At 28.1% G+C, this 16,777-nt stretch overlaps 1 protein-coding gene across 4 annotated transcripts in view; it reads left to right on the top strand.

Moving 5' to 3' along the window:
• Positions 1-16,777, top strand: part of LOC107452215 (uncharacterized) — a 166,357-nt gene that overhangs the window by 108,113 nt on the left and 41,467 nt on the right. Inside the window, exon 1 of one of the 4 annotated variants that reach the window (XM_016068549.4) lies at positions 9,686-9,896. The exons of 2 other annotated variants lie outside the window; for them this stretch is intronic. Coding sequence is in view for 1 of the 2 variants with exons in the window: in XM_016068544.5 (XP_015924030.1) it covers positions 16,743-16,772 (30 nt within the window). In the remaining variant the exon portion in view is untranslated. Of the gene's footprint in view, positions 1-9,685; positions 9,897-14,313; positions 16,773-16,777 lie in introns of those variants that run through there. One more of the 4 variants, XM_016068544.5, reaches the window with a different exon arrangement.

Here is a 16,777-nt window from a genome sequence, read left to right as displayed (position 1 = left end):
TTAACAGTTTACTTCTGTTTCTGGTGAAATAATAAATTTTCACCTCTTGCTCGATTGTTGAAATGAATTCGAACTAGGCTTAACAAAACAGAATCAAATAGAAATTAAATATTATTAAACTGTTTAGTACATTTGACAGATTTATGAGATGAGAACATAATTATCTTTATCACATAACTAAAAACACACATGGATCTTTTAACAGTTTACTTCTGTTTCTGGTGAAACAATAAATTTTCACCTCGTGTTCGGTTGCAAAATCTATCGTTTTCATCTGACGCTTCCCAAACGGTTGCCAAAATTGGCGAAATAATTCATTGATGGAGTAAATGCATCTGATCTTGGTGCAAGCTTTCTCAGTCATTACTGTTCAGTTTAAAATGCGTGTATGAACACTCTATTATGTATTAAATTGCAATAAAATATTCATTCACTCAATTTTTGGAGTTTTATAACACCAAATTTGGTTAGTTATTATACCTCAGTTTTTACAGTGTAGTGGGAAGGGCATGTTGATTTCAGCAGCATTGTTCTGGGGTTTACAGATTGTCTTTGAATCCGCAACTGATAAAGATATGAATATTTTTCACGTTATGGATGATAATAAAATAATATTAAAAATAATGGAACAATTTTTTTTTTTTGAAAGAATTTTTTGTGTTTTGCCTTAATAAACAAAGATGGGTGCGGAGCAATAAAAGGGTTAGTGAGCGAAGTTTTTGATTTTTCTAAAAAATAGCTGTGGCAGAAACGAGTGATAAATTAAAACGGTGTATTAGAAAACTGTTTGATTATAAGTGCTTGGATTAATTATTCTAGCTAAACCTTTTATGATTTTTAAAATTAAGCCCCGTTACAAACTGATTTCATAAGCAGAAACTGTCTTGTGTTGCACGAAATCTTGCAAGTCCATTTACGATTTGAGTTTGGGTTTATCCCGATAAAACTTGCAAGTTCTTTTCCAAAATTAGGCTTATAAAGCGAGTTTGAGTTGCAAGAGTCTTTCCTCAGCCATCATACTAAGTTATCGTTGAATTAATGATTAACTTATATTAATTGCATAATAAATGCAGTCTTTAAAGGGATTCTGCTCTAATTTCTAAATGCATTCTTTTTCTGAGATCTCTGTGCCATGTTTACATTAAACAGCGAGCACTTTAATAAAAGAAGATTAGCAAAAACTTTCAATGAAGATTTATAAAGTTTATTCTTGCTAGAATGTTGTTTTAAATTGCCTTTTTGTCTGAGTAAAGCGACGTGTAAGTCCTAGTTCTGCGTATTTAAATACTTGTAGCACTACAGAATTATGACCAAAAGTCATGGAATTAGAATATGGCAATTAATAATTCTTTTAAAGGGATTCTGCTCTAATTTCTAAACACATTCTTTTTCCGAGATCTTTCTGCCTTGTTTACATTAAACAGCGGACTTTTAATAAACGAAGATTAACAAAAACTTTCAATGAAGATTTATAAAGACTATTTGTTCTTGATAGAATGTTGTTTTAAATTGCCTTTTTTGTCTGAGTAAAGCGACGTGTAAGTCCTACTTCTGCGTATTTAAATACTTGTAGCACTACAGAATTATGACCGAAAGTCATGGAATTAGGATATGGCAATTAATAATTCTTCTCAGATATTTGTATTAGGCTGAAGTACTTAGCAACTTTCTACGTGACAGGATCACAGTTCATTTAGCAAGAGGTATTCCACTCTCCTGCGATGTCACGCGCGCCGTCAATCATATGCCAGTATAAGATCTTCTGCACGTGGTTCAAGTGAGGTTTGGGCGAGATCATTTCAGCATTTTACCACACCTCCATCTTAAAGAAGAAAAAAAAAACCTTTACATTTATTGTAGATCCTTTTCATTTTTATGAACGTTTTCTGTCATAAATCATCGCACTAAAACTAAAGACCACCTCGCTAATCCAGATTGAAACATTTTTTCCTTTTTGCAAAGGATGACTGCGCCTCAAAGCATCAAAATTTCCCCACCTATTCTATCATCCTCCTTTTCTTTTCTTTTTTTATTTTTATTATTCTCCTTGCCTTTTGTAGGTGTTGGTCGAATGCTCATGTTTTTTTATTAAGTTGAATAGATAAATTCGAAGCCGGTGTTCTGAGAACTGTTTTTTAAGGATATCTATCAGACGTAGTCAATTTTCTACAGATTGATACTTTTTTCTTTATGTGTGTATGATTTTTAATGTTTTTCAACTTGGTAAACATATATTTTTTTAAAGGGTTAACTTAAAATACTTGCATGTATTGTTTTTCTGCAAAGATAGACACATAAATTATTACATTAGTAGCGGAAAAAATTAATTTGAATCACATTCACTTGAGCCAACACCTCCTAGAAGAAAGAAGGCCTAAGTACTGATCAATTTAGTAGTCCGACGTAGCGAACATAAACTGCGCAGTGGATGAAAAATAAGAAAGATGTCGCTACGTTCAGGCTACAAAGCTGCGTTGTGGTGGTAAATACGAAATATGTCATTATGTTTGGGCTACTAAAGGATCAAATTTCTTGTTTATGGTAACCCGTGCGGCTGAGGCCTTCCCTTTTCTAGGAGGTATTGCATGAGAGCTCGCCTCCCAATGAAGAAAAGTGTATACGATACAATAAGTACTATATGCCATAAGTTTTGAACTTAGAATTTTCATTAATCATTTCTCACTGAAAGAGTGGGTTAAAAAAGTCTAGACTTTTTTTGTAAAATGTAAGTTTGTATCATGAATAAAAACATTACATACTAGAAACATAAACCCAACATAAAAATATCTACATAGTTCTAACATCAGCCTACGTTTTTTTGAACTAAATTTAAACTATTTAATGAAATATGCGAAACAAAATGCTCTTATGGTCGGTATTGTAAGAAATTTTTTTTTTTTTGTTGAAATATCAGGAAACGACAAGCGCGGTAACTCCATAAATTTTTAAACGATTTGCTTCAAAATTTAACAGCTTGATATAGTCTCCATTATACCATTCAAAATTTGAATTATTATTGTAGCCCACTTGAATAAGGCGATTAAAATTATTGACAGTTACTGAAATCACTGAGCCACATTTTTTTAAAAAACTTTTTCAACTGAAACAATTCTGGAATTAATCAAAACATTAGAGACATTTGTTATGTTGTGGCGTAACTACCACTACAAATATTAAATACCAAATCACTAGTATATAAGTCATGTTAACTTGATTCTAGCTTGATAGATTAAGGTTGACATAGTCGATAATTTATAATCCCCCTCAATGTCAGCAATCCCGTAAAAACGGATTTAACGTTGAACCAAAACATGGGTTTCTTGAACGATAAAATCATGTAAATTTGCCTTAACCAAAATACGGTGTTAAAATGAACCATGTATCGGTTCAAGTTGAACTATAGTTTTGTGTAACCAAAAGAAGTATTACAAAATGGTTCAACTTAGTGCCACATTGAAGCAAATTTGAACGATAATGCTGAATTTCCTCAAAAGCTATTTCCTTACTATTAATACAATCATACATCATTATTTTATTGACATTGTTATTCTATGTGCTCATTTCTATCAATATTTTGTTGATGTTAATATTGTTTATCCTATTGATAGATTAAATTATTAAAAAAGTGCGAAAATTCTAGATGGTTAACATTTGTCATGAAATTATTCAAATATATTCTAAATTATCCCTTGATTTTTAAGTGTTTTTTTTCGTCTTGTCAGTTTCTAACTCTGAAAAAATCGGACTAATTTCGCAGAATTTTTTTTTTTTTTTTTCACATTTAAAAATGACATAGAAAAGTATTCCAAGCAACTTTGAATGTTTCCAACTTTTTACTAGTATTTTACATATTTTTCAACATTATTTCACACCAAAAAACTATATAGATGATATATATGTTTAGGGCGGTCAAAATGAATACACATCTGCGGGTTAACTGAGAGTTGAACATAAAAGCAATTATTAAATGAAATTTTATAGCTTTGCATATTCATAATGAAGTATAATTTTTAATTGTGTTGCTGTTATTTCTTCTTACTCTGTTTGGAAAAAAAATGGTGGATTATTAAATTAAATATGGGTCATGTCATATTACATGTATAGATCGAAGGAATATTTTTGCTGTTTAAAATTCGATTTAAAACTCTCTATGCCAATCAATTAAATGACGCGTGCATACTTTAATAAGGGTGGTGCCCTTATGTTGATGTAATGTTGAAATTAAGGGTGTTGTCTCATTATTTTAAAATATGGAAAGAAAAAAGAATATACATCCATATTTTTTGTTTTTACGGTATAAGAAATATGTTGAAACGAACTATAAAAATTTGCATAAATTCCTTAAGTTGCAAAATAACTAATAAAATCGAAAAATGTTAGTATACTTTTTTTTTTAAAATGCAAAAACGTTAATTTAGAAATAGATTATTATTATATTTTTATTTTATCTAGTTATTTTATTTATTATTTTTTTTGTTGAAAATATGATTCTAATAATGGCGACTTTTTAAAATCTTTTTCTAATTTTCAATTTTTAGCTTTTGTTGTTGAATTATTTAAGACATGTAAAGCAGAGTGTTTACGATTTAAATATTGATCGCATTTACTTAATTAAAAAAAATTGATTTAAATCATTAAAGGTAAAGATAATGACTAGGATGATTTGTCACAATTTTGAATAGGAAAAATAAACAATACACAATGTTACATAACAGAAGATAGTTCCATGTAAAAAATGATTTTTATTAAATATTTATTTTGAACTGTACAATTTAAAGTAAAAAATTACTAAATTTGCTTGAAATTAATCGAATAGTTTTTGAGAAATGAAAATTGAACTTATAAAAATTCAAAAAACTGAATCGACTCCAAACTAATCGACTAAATTTTTTCAATTTTTTTTACTATGACATTTGAAATTTCATCATAACTTACAATTAAAAAAAAAAATTTTTTTTTTTTATATAATGCAAAATAGAAAATAATTTTTGAAAAATAATTTTCACACAAAATTGGTTATGAACGATACATAAATTTTTTTTTTTTTAAATAAAATGTTTCTGATTTTCTTAAAAAGTTCTTCAGATATGAAAAAATGTGCAAAATGTGAAAATGTATAAAGCGGCTAAACTTTCGACCGCTTTCCTGGCTCGTCTATACTAATTGATGAGAAAGTATTTTTATGTGTCTTATTTCGTAACTTAATTAATAGTAAGCTTTAATTAATTACCATTAATGAAGAACCGTTTGAACCATTAAGATTAGTTTTTAACACGTGAATCTGATCATTAGAACAAAAGTTATTCGGAGTGATACTTTTTCTGTTTAGTTTATTGTACAGTTCGGGTAAAAAAAATATATATAAAAAATAAATATATAAACGAAATACCTTGAATCATTTTTGTTCTAATGATCGGATTTTCGCATAGTAGGAATAAATCTTAATGGTTCAAGGGGATGACCTCAAATATCAGACGATATTTTAAATTACGAAACAAACACAAAAACGCACTTTCTCTGAATAAACATACATTTTATTCGATGGATTTCTTATTAACAATATTTAAGGGGTAGCCGCAATCCTGGGATTATGGTCCCAATAGTATGTTCAGAAGAACGATCGTAGGTTGGGGCCCCTTAATGTTAATTTTACATTTTGTGTATTTCGCCCTGTCTCGAGAACTTTTTAAGTGAATTTTAAAATTTTTGTTCACAATATATAAAATTTGTTAATGCAACGATAATCCCATTCAAAAAATAATCTTGAATAATTATTTATAATTTTTTATTATTTCTTTTGGTTATAGCAGAAAAAATTTTGAGACAATTTTATAAGGCAAAAATACAAATTTTGCACGAAATCGGTCTCACAGTTCCTGAGAAATCGAATTTTGAAAAAAAGTCAGATATTTAAAATTCGGGTACGTTAATCCAGAGAAAGTACGTTTTTGTGTCTGATTTCATAACTTAAAATATCTACTAATTATCATATTTGAGGTCATTCCCTCGAACCAGTAAGATTCATTCCTTATGTCTAAAAACTCCAACATTGGGTCAAAGGTAGTTTTATTTTCGAACTGTGTATAAAAAACGAGGAATTGAGAACTTCACGATTTTATTACTTTAGCGTGTCATTTTAAATAAAATAGGAAACAAATTAATGTAAGAAAACCCCTAAAAATGTTGCCTTAATCCAATTCTTTTTATATCGATTAATCATTCATTAATTATAATAACTGGTTATAATGATTAACTTCATAATGAATAATTATTCCACCCATCGGAATGTAAAATTCTGAATAATAAGTAATTTTATTCGACAAATTTGGGATAGCAAGATTTTATCATTTTAATCAACCTTTTTCGTAAAAGGAGCAATTAAAAGTATGACGTTTCCCTTAAACATCAACGTATGTTTACTGTAGTATAAAACAAGATCAAGAAAAAGTTAAATAATTAGTCCGGTACGGTAAATGTGTTTAAAAATATAAAAAAAGGTAAATAAAACGGTAAAATTGTTGACCAATTGGTAATTTTACTTTTTGTACCCATGGAATGACCGCTCATTCTTGGCCAGGTGTGGCTAAGAGGAGTGTTTTAATGCTTAATTTGGTTCATAAAAATTAATAATCTGACTACGTTGGCAACAATATTTTTTTTTGGTAAGTGTAGTTTCTTTTATATATGCTGGTGTTGTCATTTTTAACATGCACATTGAAGTTGATTTATGATAATATGTATATTTTAAATATCATTAGATTTTTACCACATCTATTTACGTAATGCAAAATCAAAATAAAGAATTGCAAAAATTTCAGGATGTGAGAAAAAAATAAAAATGAACGATTTTTGCTTAATCATGACTGCTTTTTAGGTTGGGATTTTGTAAAATATTTTTCACAATTGTTACGCTAAAAACATGTTTTAAAATGTTATAAAATAAAAATGTTAAAAGATTCAACAAAAAATTTGATTATTTCATTATTTTCAAAATCTAATGAAACTTAAGAGGGAAATAAATTATTATTTTTTCTTTTGTTAAACGTTTTTCAGCGTAGGATTTATGTGCTAATTGATCAAACTTGATTAGATAGATTAAAAATTACTGATATTCGAAAATCTTGTGCTCTATACACTAACCTATTCAGCAGTCTGAAAATATGTGACGTCTCGGGTACTTTTTGTTTAATATTTTTAGACAAAGAGCTAGCTGAAATATCTAAAATTCTGCCAAATTCAAGGAAAATCAATTTCCTTTTAATTTCTGAGGAGCACTTTAAAACACTTGAAGAACAATATGTTCTAAAATAACCGGATATTTCTGTTCATGTAAAGCCTACATATGCTGCGTGCCGTATCTAATAAATAAAATATCAGTTGAACAGTTTAGACATTTAGAACAGTTAGAACATTTTTAGACAAAGAGCTAACTGAAATATCTAAAATTCTGCCAAATTCAAGGAAAATCAATTTCCTTATAATTTCTGAGGGGCACTTTAAAACACTTGAAGAACAATATGTTCTAAAAGAACCGGATATTTCTGTTCATTTAAAGCCTACATATACTGCGTGCAGTATCTAATAAATAAAATATCAGTTGAACAGTTTAGACATTTAGAACAGTTAGAATATTTTTAGACAAAGAGCTAGCTGAAATATCTAAAATTCTGCCAAATTCATGGAAAGTCAATTTGTTTGTAATTGGTGCGGGGCACTTTAAAACACTTGAAGAACAATATGTTCTAAAAGAACCGGATATTACTGTTAATTTAAAACCTTGTTCTAACGTATGCTGCGTGCAGTATCTAATAAATAAAATATCAGTTGAACAGTTTCATGTTCATTAAAAATACACGGTATATATTTCTCATCCATCATGAAACATAACTTAACCCTAAATACGCCCTGTTCAAAAAACTTCCATAACAAAGGCAACTAGGTGGATTCAAATATATGTGTCATGATCATTGAAGTCAAATTTAAACTCTTTCCTTGCAAGTAAAGGATACTGCCCTCAAAACCATACGCTCTTCGCGTTCTTTTCCAATTAGAAAAGAAAAAAGTTCCTCAGCAGGGTGTTTCTCCGTACTAGCTGCAAATCTTTTTTCTTTTTTTTTCCAGCCACACCTCCTGATAAATCTCGTCTTCCCCTCTAGGGCAGGGTTAAAGCTTAATCAGGAGAACCCCGTAATGTCCCCCTCGTGCTAAAATTTCCTGCTTGCTTTTATTTTTCTTTTTATCAGAAAACACCCAGCTAACGTGATTGAATTACACACATGGTGTTTGCCAATGATAGGGGACTGTATTAAAATTGTGATTCGTTCCTCCACGGTTTAAGTTCCGTGAAGTTACAGAAGAGAAAAGAAAGAAAAAAAAAACTTTTTATCCATTGGCCCATTTTTTAAAATTTTTTTTCCATAAGCAGTGGGATGAAAACAATAAAACTTAACTTATTTTTGACAATAATGTTCACAAAAATTTTAATGCTTTTTGTCCCTTAAAATACGTGATTTCGAATCAACCACTTTGCATTTTGAAAACTAATAAATTAAAACAGATCGCGTTAATTAGCACTTTTTAAAACAAAATAATGGCAACTTTGCATTTTAGCGAAATGAAAATCAGAATTTTTTTCTTCTGTTTTAAAATAATTTTTCATGCATTTTCATATAATAATTTCGTAAAAATTCACGCTTTATATATATATATATATATATATATATATATATATATATATATATATATATATATATATATATATATATATATATATATATATATATATATATATATATATATATATATCCCACGGCTAGCCTGACGGCAAAGGGACTCGAACCCATGATCCGTCAGCCACTGAGCATATTTTTCGTCAGCACTGTGGTCGGTGCTAGCCGACTGAGGAATTCGTATCGACGGGTCATAGCTGGGATTCAAATCCAGTTCACCTCATTGGGAGGCATGCGTTCTCTTCTCTAAAATACCACGATCTTTTCCACAAATATTATAATTACTCATTTAATATAACTGATGTTATGTAATATGGTAACATAAATAAGTATCTTCTGTTTGACGCCCCTTATCGTATCTAGAAGTAAGGGTTTGTCACTAAAACGCAAAGACAACTGTATGCAAATTGAGTTGATTTTTTGCTGTGTCAACACTATCATATACCACTTATGCATATAGCACTCGTTACATATGACTATCACTAAAAAATTTCATCTTAAAGAGTCAAAAGGAATAGAAAAATGACTTAATGATATTTTTGTTTCATAATTACGAAGAAAGACTCTGGCTGTATAAATTAACAATTATCTCTCTGAATTTTACGGAAATTTGTAAATATAGTATGCATGTAAAAACGAAATTTTGTTCTAAAACGTGTTTCATTATTATTTGGGCAAACGATTCTTTTAATGTCAGCTGGCAAACGATTTTTTAAATTCTTATTATCAGAGTTTCTAATTTTCTACTTTAAAACTGGAATGGAAAACAACTAGCCTAACTGTAAAGTCATAAATTTAAAATATGATGAATTTAGTTTGGTATCCCCCTTTTTAACAGTTATCGATGAAGTGATAGTTGTTTGTCACTAAATAATTTATATCAAATCTAATCATTGTGCGCCAAATAAATAACATACCTTTCTGTGTTTCTAGAAATCTTCTTGCGTGTTTTTTCGCCGTCGCGTGATTCTACCTGAGCTCGCCACCAGTTATGAACTCGTTCTTTTCCGAATTCACGATCTCATCTTTTTGTTCTTGTTTCAGTCGTCTATTTGATTTCTACCCATCTAAGCGATCGAAGTTATTTTTTGCAGTTCTGATTTCCTCCTAATGTTGTGTGCTCAGAAATTACGATGAAATTTTTACCTGATTCATCGAACTGAAATTGTAAGTAGTGACTAACTTGCATAATAGCTTAAGTGTTTGCCTAAGTCTGGCCATAGGCTGATTGAGGCTGTTTACTTCGTATGAAAAAATTTTGCATTCATATTTTCGATACGAAATGGGTTAAAATTACTTTTCAAGTAATGCACAAATCAGGAATTATTACTGTACAAAATTGTACAGTCTAAAAAGCGACTTAATTTGTCGTTGCGCATTTTTGTGCTATTATTTTATTTATTTAGAGGGAGAAAAACCTTAAAGTGAGAAAAGGAATAAAAATTGTATTGAATCTACTTATAGATTTTTAGGTTCAAACTTTAAGTGTTTACTTAATTAACTTCTTGCACAAAATTAAATTGTAAATGTTCAAAATAAATAGTGGAAGCAAGAAGGGAAAATAGTTTTGAAAATATTTCTAACATAGAATCTTAATAAAACATTGGTTTATAGCACTTTGGCTTCAAACAGAAATTGCTATGATTTAATTCATCATATGAATCATTATATGAATTTCTGTAAAATTGCTGTCTTTTTTTATTTTATTTTGGAGCATGATTTTTAACAGGAAATGCTATGAAATCTTTTTTAAATTGTTTACAACAAACATACCATGGATGCATAATTAATTTCTCGTAAAACCTAGATATGATATGTTATTTTGAGTTAAAAAAAAGTATTTTCTGACAGAAATTATATGGCTTTTAGTCATCGGTAGTAGTTTGTAAATTGTGCAAAATTTTAAAAACAAATTGATTCATATTTATAGAAAATAAGAGATAGTAAACCTAATCTTTAGTATTATGGTACAATGGTACAATACACTTTCCAGTAGTACTAGTGCAAAAATATATTTTTACTTCTTGGTATCATCTTCAAAATAAATTTATTATTAATAATAGTTTATTGCAACTGTTATGTCTATTTACACTAATTTTTTGATTTTGTTAAATTCATACTCATAGATTATGGCGTTAAATTTAAATTATCACGATTCTTAATGCATTATGCAAATTTAATTAGTTAATTTGGTCAGTGGAACTAGCCCCGTAGTTATGTTGCTTTTGATTAAAATTTTTATGTATATTGAAATGCAGCCATAGATCTTTATTTCATTGTTACATTATTATAATGTAATCTGTTATAGTTTTTCTCATTTTATTTTGATTCCTATAAAACTACACCATCTGATATTAGAAACAACAATAGCGTGACAATCTCTGAATGTCTTGTTTATTTACTCTAAATTTCAATAAATATCATAAAATTTTTATTAAATAATAAATTGCATTCGTAAATAATAATTTTGTTCAAAAATAAATCGATGAAGCTTTCTGGTTTGTAATTTTATAATGACAAACCAGAATGCTTATTTTTGATGGATTATTTTTTTTTATAAGACATCTTATCTATTTATTACTGTTATAAAGTAATAAATAATATCGTAGTAATAACTTATGTATATTTAAATCTGTTTATTGCTAATAGCGAGTTCTGACAATTGGATATTTTTGTTAATTCATTAAATGTAAGTTATTTAATTTGTGAAAATAGTTTGTATTTTATCATCTCTTAATTTATTGAAGAGATGTGCGAAATTGCTCACTGAAAATAACAATATTTTTTGAGAGTTGTCATACAAATAAGTATTTTTAGATGATTAAAAAACCAAAACTCATTACTTTATTCCAATTTCCAGTCAGCTAAGAGGTCGAAAATTATAAAATATATTTAAATAAATTCTCACGATTTAAAATAAAACATCAATTGGTTAATTAACCATATCATTTTTATTAAACATTAAAAATTACTCATACAAGAATCCGATTATCCATACAATCGTTTTATGGATATTGTAATTATTAATACAACAATTAGACAAGACTAAAATAATACAACAATTTTTGTTAATTCCTTATAAAATTCCCAGTATTCATAAAATTTTTTAAGTTTACATAAAATTTCTTTTAGTTAATCAAATTTTTCATACAGAAAAGCATTTTTTATTCAATGCAAAATTATGAATTACTGTTTTCGACATGAAACTTCTGTTTATTAAAATTATTTTTATGGGGCACTTACAAATGCGATTTTTAATTAAAGATTCTACACAAAATGTTCATAAATTTCTTTTTGTTTCTAGAATATTTTTATGTTTTATTATTTGTAATTTCTGTATACATAAAATTTCTTACTCCAACCTTTATGAATAACTTGTTTTCCTCTAGTTCAATTACTACAGTGAGTGTGAAATTTTATGTGGTACTACAATTTATATTTTTAAATGGAACATATGATACCACAAATTAATCTTAGTTTTCAAAGGAAGATTTGATTAAGATGTACTAATTTGCGAATTAAACAAACTAGTAATTTTGAACTAATAATTTTGAATTATTTAATTAAATGATTATTTTTTAAATTATTATTATCACTATTGCTAAGACATCTCCTTATTAAACTTATTTTTATTGCGTATCTCCCAGGCGTTTTGTTGAACGAATACATTTTTTTTTTCAATTATCGCTGGTAAATTATTTATTACATTTCAGAAGTTACGGCAACATATTATAAATAAATAAAGAACTAAATTCGAAATATGTTAACAATTTTGCTGAAAATTTATATAAATTAAATAGGGTTAAGCAATGCTGTCTTTTAATTTCACTGAAAGAATGAATGTCTTTTAATTTGAATGCTGTCTTTCAATTTCAATTTTCAATGATTAAAATCATTGAATTCAATGATTTTAATTTCAATGAATTCCGTCATTATAGTACCTAATAATTTTGTACATAGACTACTCGTTTATATTGTCCAAACGATAGTCTGACTATCGAATTTGTTTATTTGTGTTTAATATACGTAGCTTTTACGTTATTTTATGCTGATTTACCGTTTAGTGTTAACGATTTTGCTAGAGATTTATTTAAACTAAATAGTGATTATGCAATGTAGCTTTTTAATTTGAATAATATTCATGATTATTTAAAAAATGCAATATGTACGTAATAATTTTGTATCTCGACTATAATGATAATAATTGTTTATCTTGCTGACACAAGTCTGATTCTCGATTTAAAGTTATTCAACACTATTTTAATTTAAAACCATTAAATATATTTGATTTATATTAAAGAAAGTCTGTTGTCAAAACAATTTTAAAAACCATTAAAAAATACTTATATATCATAATACGAGTATGAAATCTGCGAACCGTCTTATGGATATTGTAATTGGGTTTTAATTCTTAATATTATTCTTTTCTAAAGTTTTATGACTTTTCTTTTAGAGATATTAAACAACAATTCAGTTTCCTGAGAATGATAATTTCTATTAGAAAAGAAATTCTATTTTTTGCAAAATAATAATTTGAGGCAAACTAATTTAAAATTTCGTTGGTGTTTAAAAGATTAGTTGGTTATAATTCCATACGAGATAAATGTTAAATATCGTTTGAATTCTTTTCGTTAATGTGGAGGAGTAAGATAATTTTGTCTTCTAGTTTTAAATCAGAAATATGCTTGTTAAAATAAAATTTGGCTTCGAATCTTCCTCAACTTCTAAAAATACAAGGTAAAATGAGAAAGCCAACCAAAAAGTGTCATTTTTCTTCATAAAAAAAACGATATTTTAAATTAAGAACACAATTGTTTTAGCAAACGATTCTAATAACGATAAAATAAAAGATTTGAATTAGCACAATTTTGAAATAGTTCTCCATTTTTATTACATTTGAATTGGTTATTTTCCTGCAAAATTTAATTATAACACATAGACAGCGGTTATCTATTCCTCTTTTTATTTTTTATAATTTACAATAAGAACTAATATTTTTTACGCAAATTTGAACAGTCGTTTAGAGTGCATTATTTATCTATACATTACAGAACAAAATATTACATGATCCCATAACTTCTCATAGAATTCTGAGAAAACAAGGTACTTAATTCCATTCTCTCATTTTAGAAATAAAATGAAGAAAGAAAACTTCGTTTTTATCAAAACAGACGAAGGGATTAAAGGAAGAACCAGACTATTTGTAATGAAATCTAATTTATTACTCACTTATCTGTCTATAATGATAGCTTTTACAACTGAATAAATGCGAGCATCTAAGTTTAGGCCTTTGCTATGATGGTGACGCAACCCGAAAAAAGATCTTTTCTTCCTTCAACTGTTTCAACAAATTTAATCTTCTAGTGTTTCTGAACTTTTTATTTACACAATTTTTATTCATTACATAAATTATAAATCTGATACGAAATGTAGTTCGCATTCCGGAAAATCTGACAATACTTTAATAAAATACGATTTAACAATATATAATTTTAGTAGACTTATTATTTTTATTAAGTGAATTTATTTTATTTGTATTTATTGATTAATTTAAAAACTGAAATGTTTAAAAATAAGTTTAAAAGTGGAAAGAGATTAGTTTAAAGATGAACTGGACGCCTCGATCCGACCGTCCTGGAAACTGGCAAAAAAATCAAATGTTCTGACGTAAAAAAACAGCAGGATTTTAGTTGGTACAACTTCTTTGATTTTGTGCAGAATTAAAATGTTTTGAAAACAAAAATTTTATTTTAATGCATAATTCAAACGTAGCATCGACAATAATTTTTGTCACTTTTTCCACAAAATAAAAAATTCCTATAAAACATACATTTAGAAATTGAGTACTTGATTTTTGCATTTAAAGTAGAACAATCTAACCATATTTAGTAGGTATATTTTTTAGTTTGTAAAAATCGTGAAATTTTATTATTCTTCAAGATTTTAAAAATTATTAAATTAAGAATAATGACGTCATATGAAAATAATGAATTGTATCAATAAAAAAATTCAACAGTTAGATTAACAGCAGTTAAACGATTAACAACTACATGTGATAAACTTCTCAAAAGTTAAAGAAATTTGGAGCGGGATCCAAAAAACTACGTGCCGTGGACAGACCATTTATGAAGCTCTAAAAACAGATTTTGTGAGGAAACAAACTACAATCTCCTAATTTTAAAGTACATCTAACTCGAAACAATTTTTGTTTGATATATGTCTATAAATGAATTATAATTTTTTTTTATTTAAAAAAAAGTCATTAATGTATCAACATAATCACTTGAATTTAACTTTTTAAATAAATTTTTATAAATCATTAAGCTAACTCATCTTATTTATGTTGGCTTTTAATCAGTGAAGATTGGTTTAATTATTAGGAATGCATGGACAGTGAATAATACATAACAAGCTGCTGTGTGATTAATGTAAAACTAGTTATACGTTAAAAAATTAAATCATTAATTTTATTGTATTTCTATTTTAATTAAACCTTTTCCCCTAAAATTAGTATTAAGATCTTCGAATACTCATGCACATTCAAATATGTATGCATAAAATTATGATATCTATTTCGAACTGAACTTCAAAATTAGATTTATAAAAGACACACCTTTAATTTGGAAGATACAAGATAGACGTAAATAATGTCTTATAAAATTTATATCACTTCATTTAAATTTTTTTTTAAAATTTATTTAAAAAATTACATCTGACACTAATATCTACTTGATGTATCGGAAATTGTTCCATTCATGAGACTCTTTTTTTTTTTTTTTTTTTTTTTTTTTTTAAATTTCTACATCTGAAGAAACCATGTTAATTACTTTATATAAAGTATCTAACGTTTACGAGAAAAAAAGTTTTTTTTTATATATTTTGCTTCCCCCCTCCTCCTGACAATGCCGCGTTTGATGGGGCATAGGGCAACAAAAAGGTTTACCTATGAAGTGTCTAAGCAACTGTCGGGAACTAAAGATTACAAGACTGGTAACTCAATTATTTAAATTTTTTAAATTCATATCAGGAACATAGGCGTTCGTGTTTACCAAAAAACATGGATAAAATAAAAAGTAATAATTTGACCTGAAATTGTGCATTTCCATTTATTTGTTTTTTTAAACAAGAAAAAACTGATGTAGTACGAATTTGTGTGCCTGCTCTGTGCAAAATGTGTAAGTTGTTTTTGATTTGTAAATGAAAAGTTCGTCCATGATATAATGCAATAATTTTAAAGCATCTAAAATTTCGCATTTTACACAAGGATTAAAAAGTTTAAATCAATTTACAAAACCTCAAGTATTTATTCTTTTGCTTAAAGGCCGAGCATCACTACATTTCTTATACCGGAACTTACAGCCAAACTGGATTGTTTCACAAAAAAATTTAATGAAGCAAAACATATACTAACATCAAATGCTGCGCTCACTTTTGTCAGAAAATATTGACAGCTAATGACGCGTGATCATTTGGTTGCGTGTTCCTGTCGCCGTTGCATTTTCTTTTTTATCTCAAACGCAATGCATGAACGACCCCATTTGTATAAAGAAAAATAAATAAAAAAATAAAATAGCCACCGCGGAAGAAAGAAGCAGACGATCCACTGGTACCGCCTACGACGCCAGAGGGCACCAGCTCAGTTTCTCTCTTGTGCTACTAGAGTGGGCGGTTTCTCTTTGTAGTTTTCCAAAGTTGGGGAAGGACTGTGCAAGACACCTTCGCATCCAGTTCTTAGGCTGAGTTCATTCCCGGCAGATGCTCGGGCCCCGACATAAACAAGGAATAACAGAAAATGACTTAAATGTTCTTTTTTTTAATAACTGATTCACCGATATTGTGCCTTTTTGCTGAAGATACTGTGATGTAACTGTATAGTTGTGAAATCAACGAGTTCCTCTGTGATATTCATTTTTTTTGTTGTTGTCGCCTTTCAATCTCTGGTTTTTGTTTGTTTCTTTTACTGGCGAAAAGAGAATCTCTCTCTTTTGGACTCCTCCTGAATTTGAATGCAACATGTACTCCCCATACGGTTCTCTGTCCTTGGTAAG

Source organism: Parasteatoda tepidariorum, chromosome 7, assembly GCF_982258835.1.
Source record: "Parasteatoda tepidariorum strain Cologne lab strain chromosome 7, Ptep-v5.0, whole genome shotgun sequence".
Lineage (NCBI taxonomy): Eukaryota > Metazoa > Arthropoda > Arachnida > Araneae > Theridiidae > Parasteatoda > Parasteatoda tepidariorum.
Note: the sequence above shows the minus strand (reverse complement) of the source record. Positions and strands in the feature narration are given on the sequence as shown.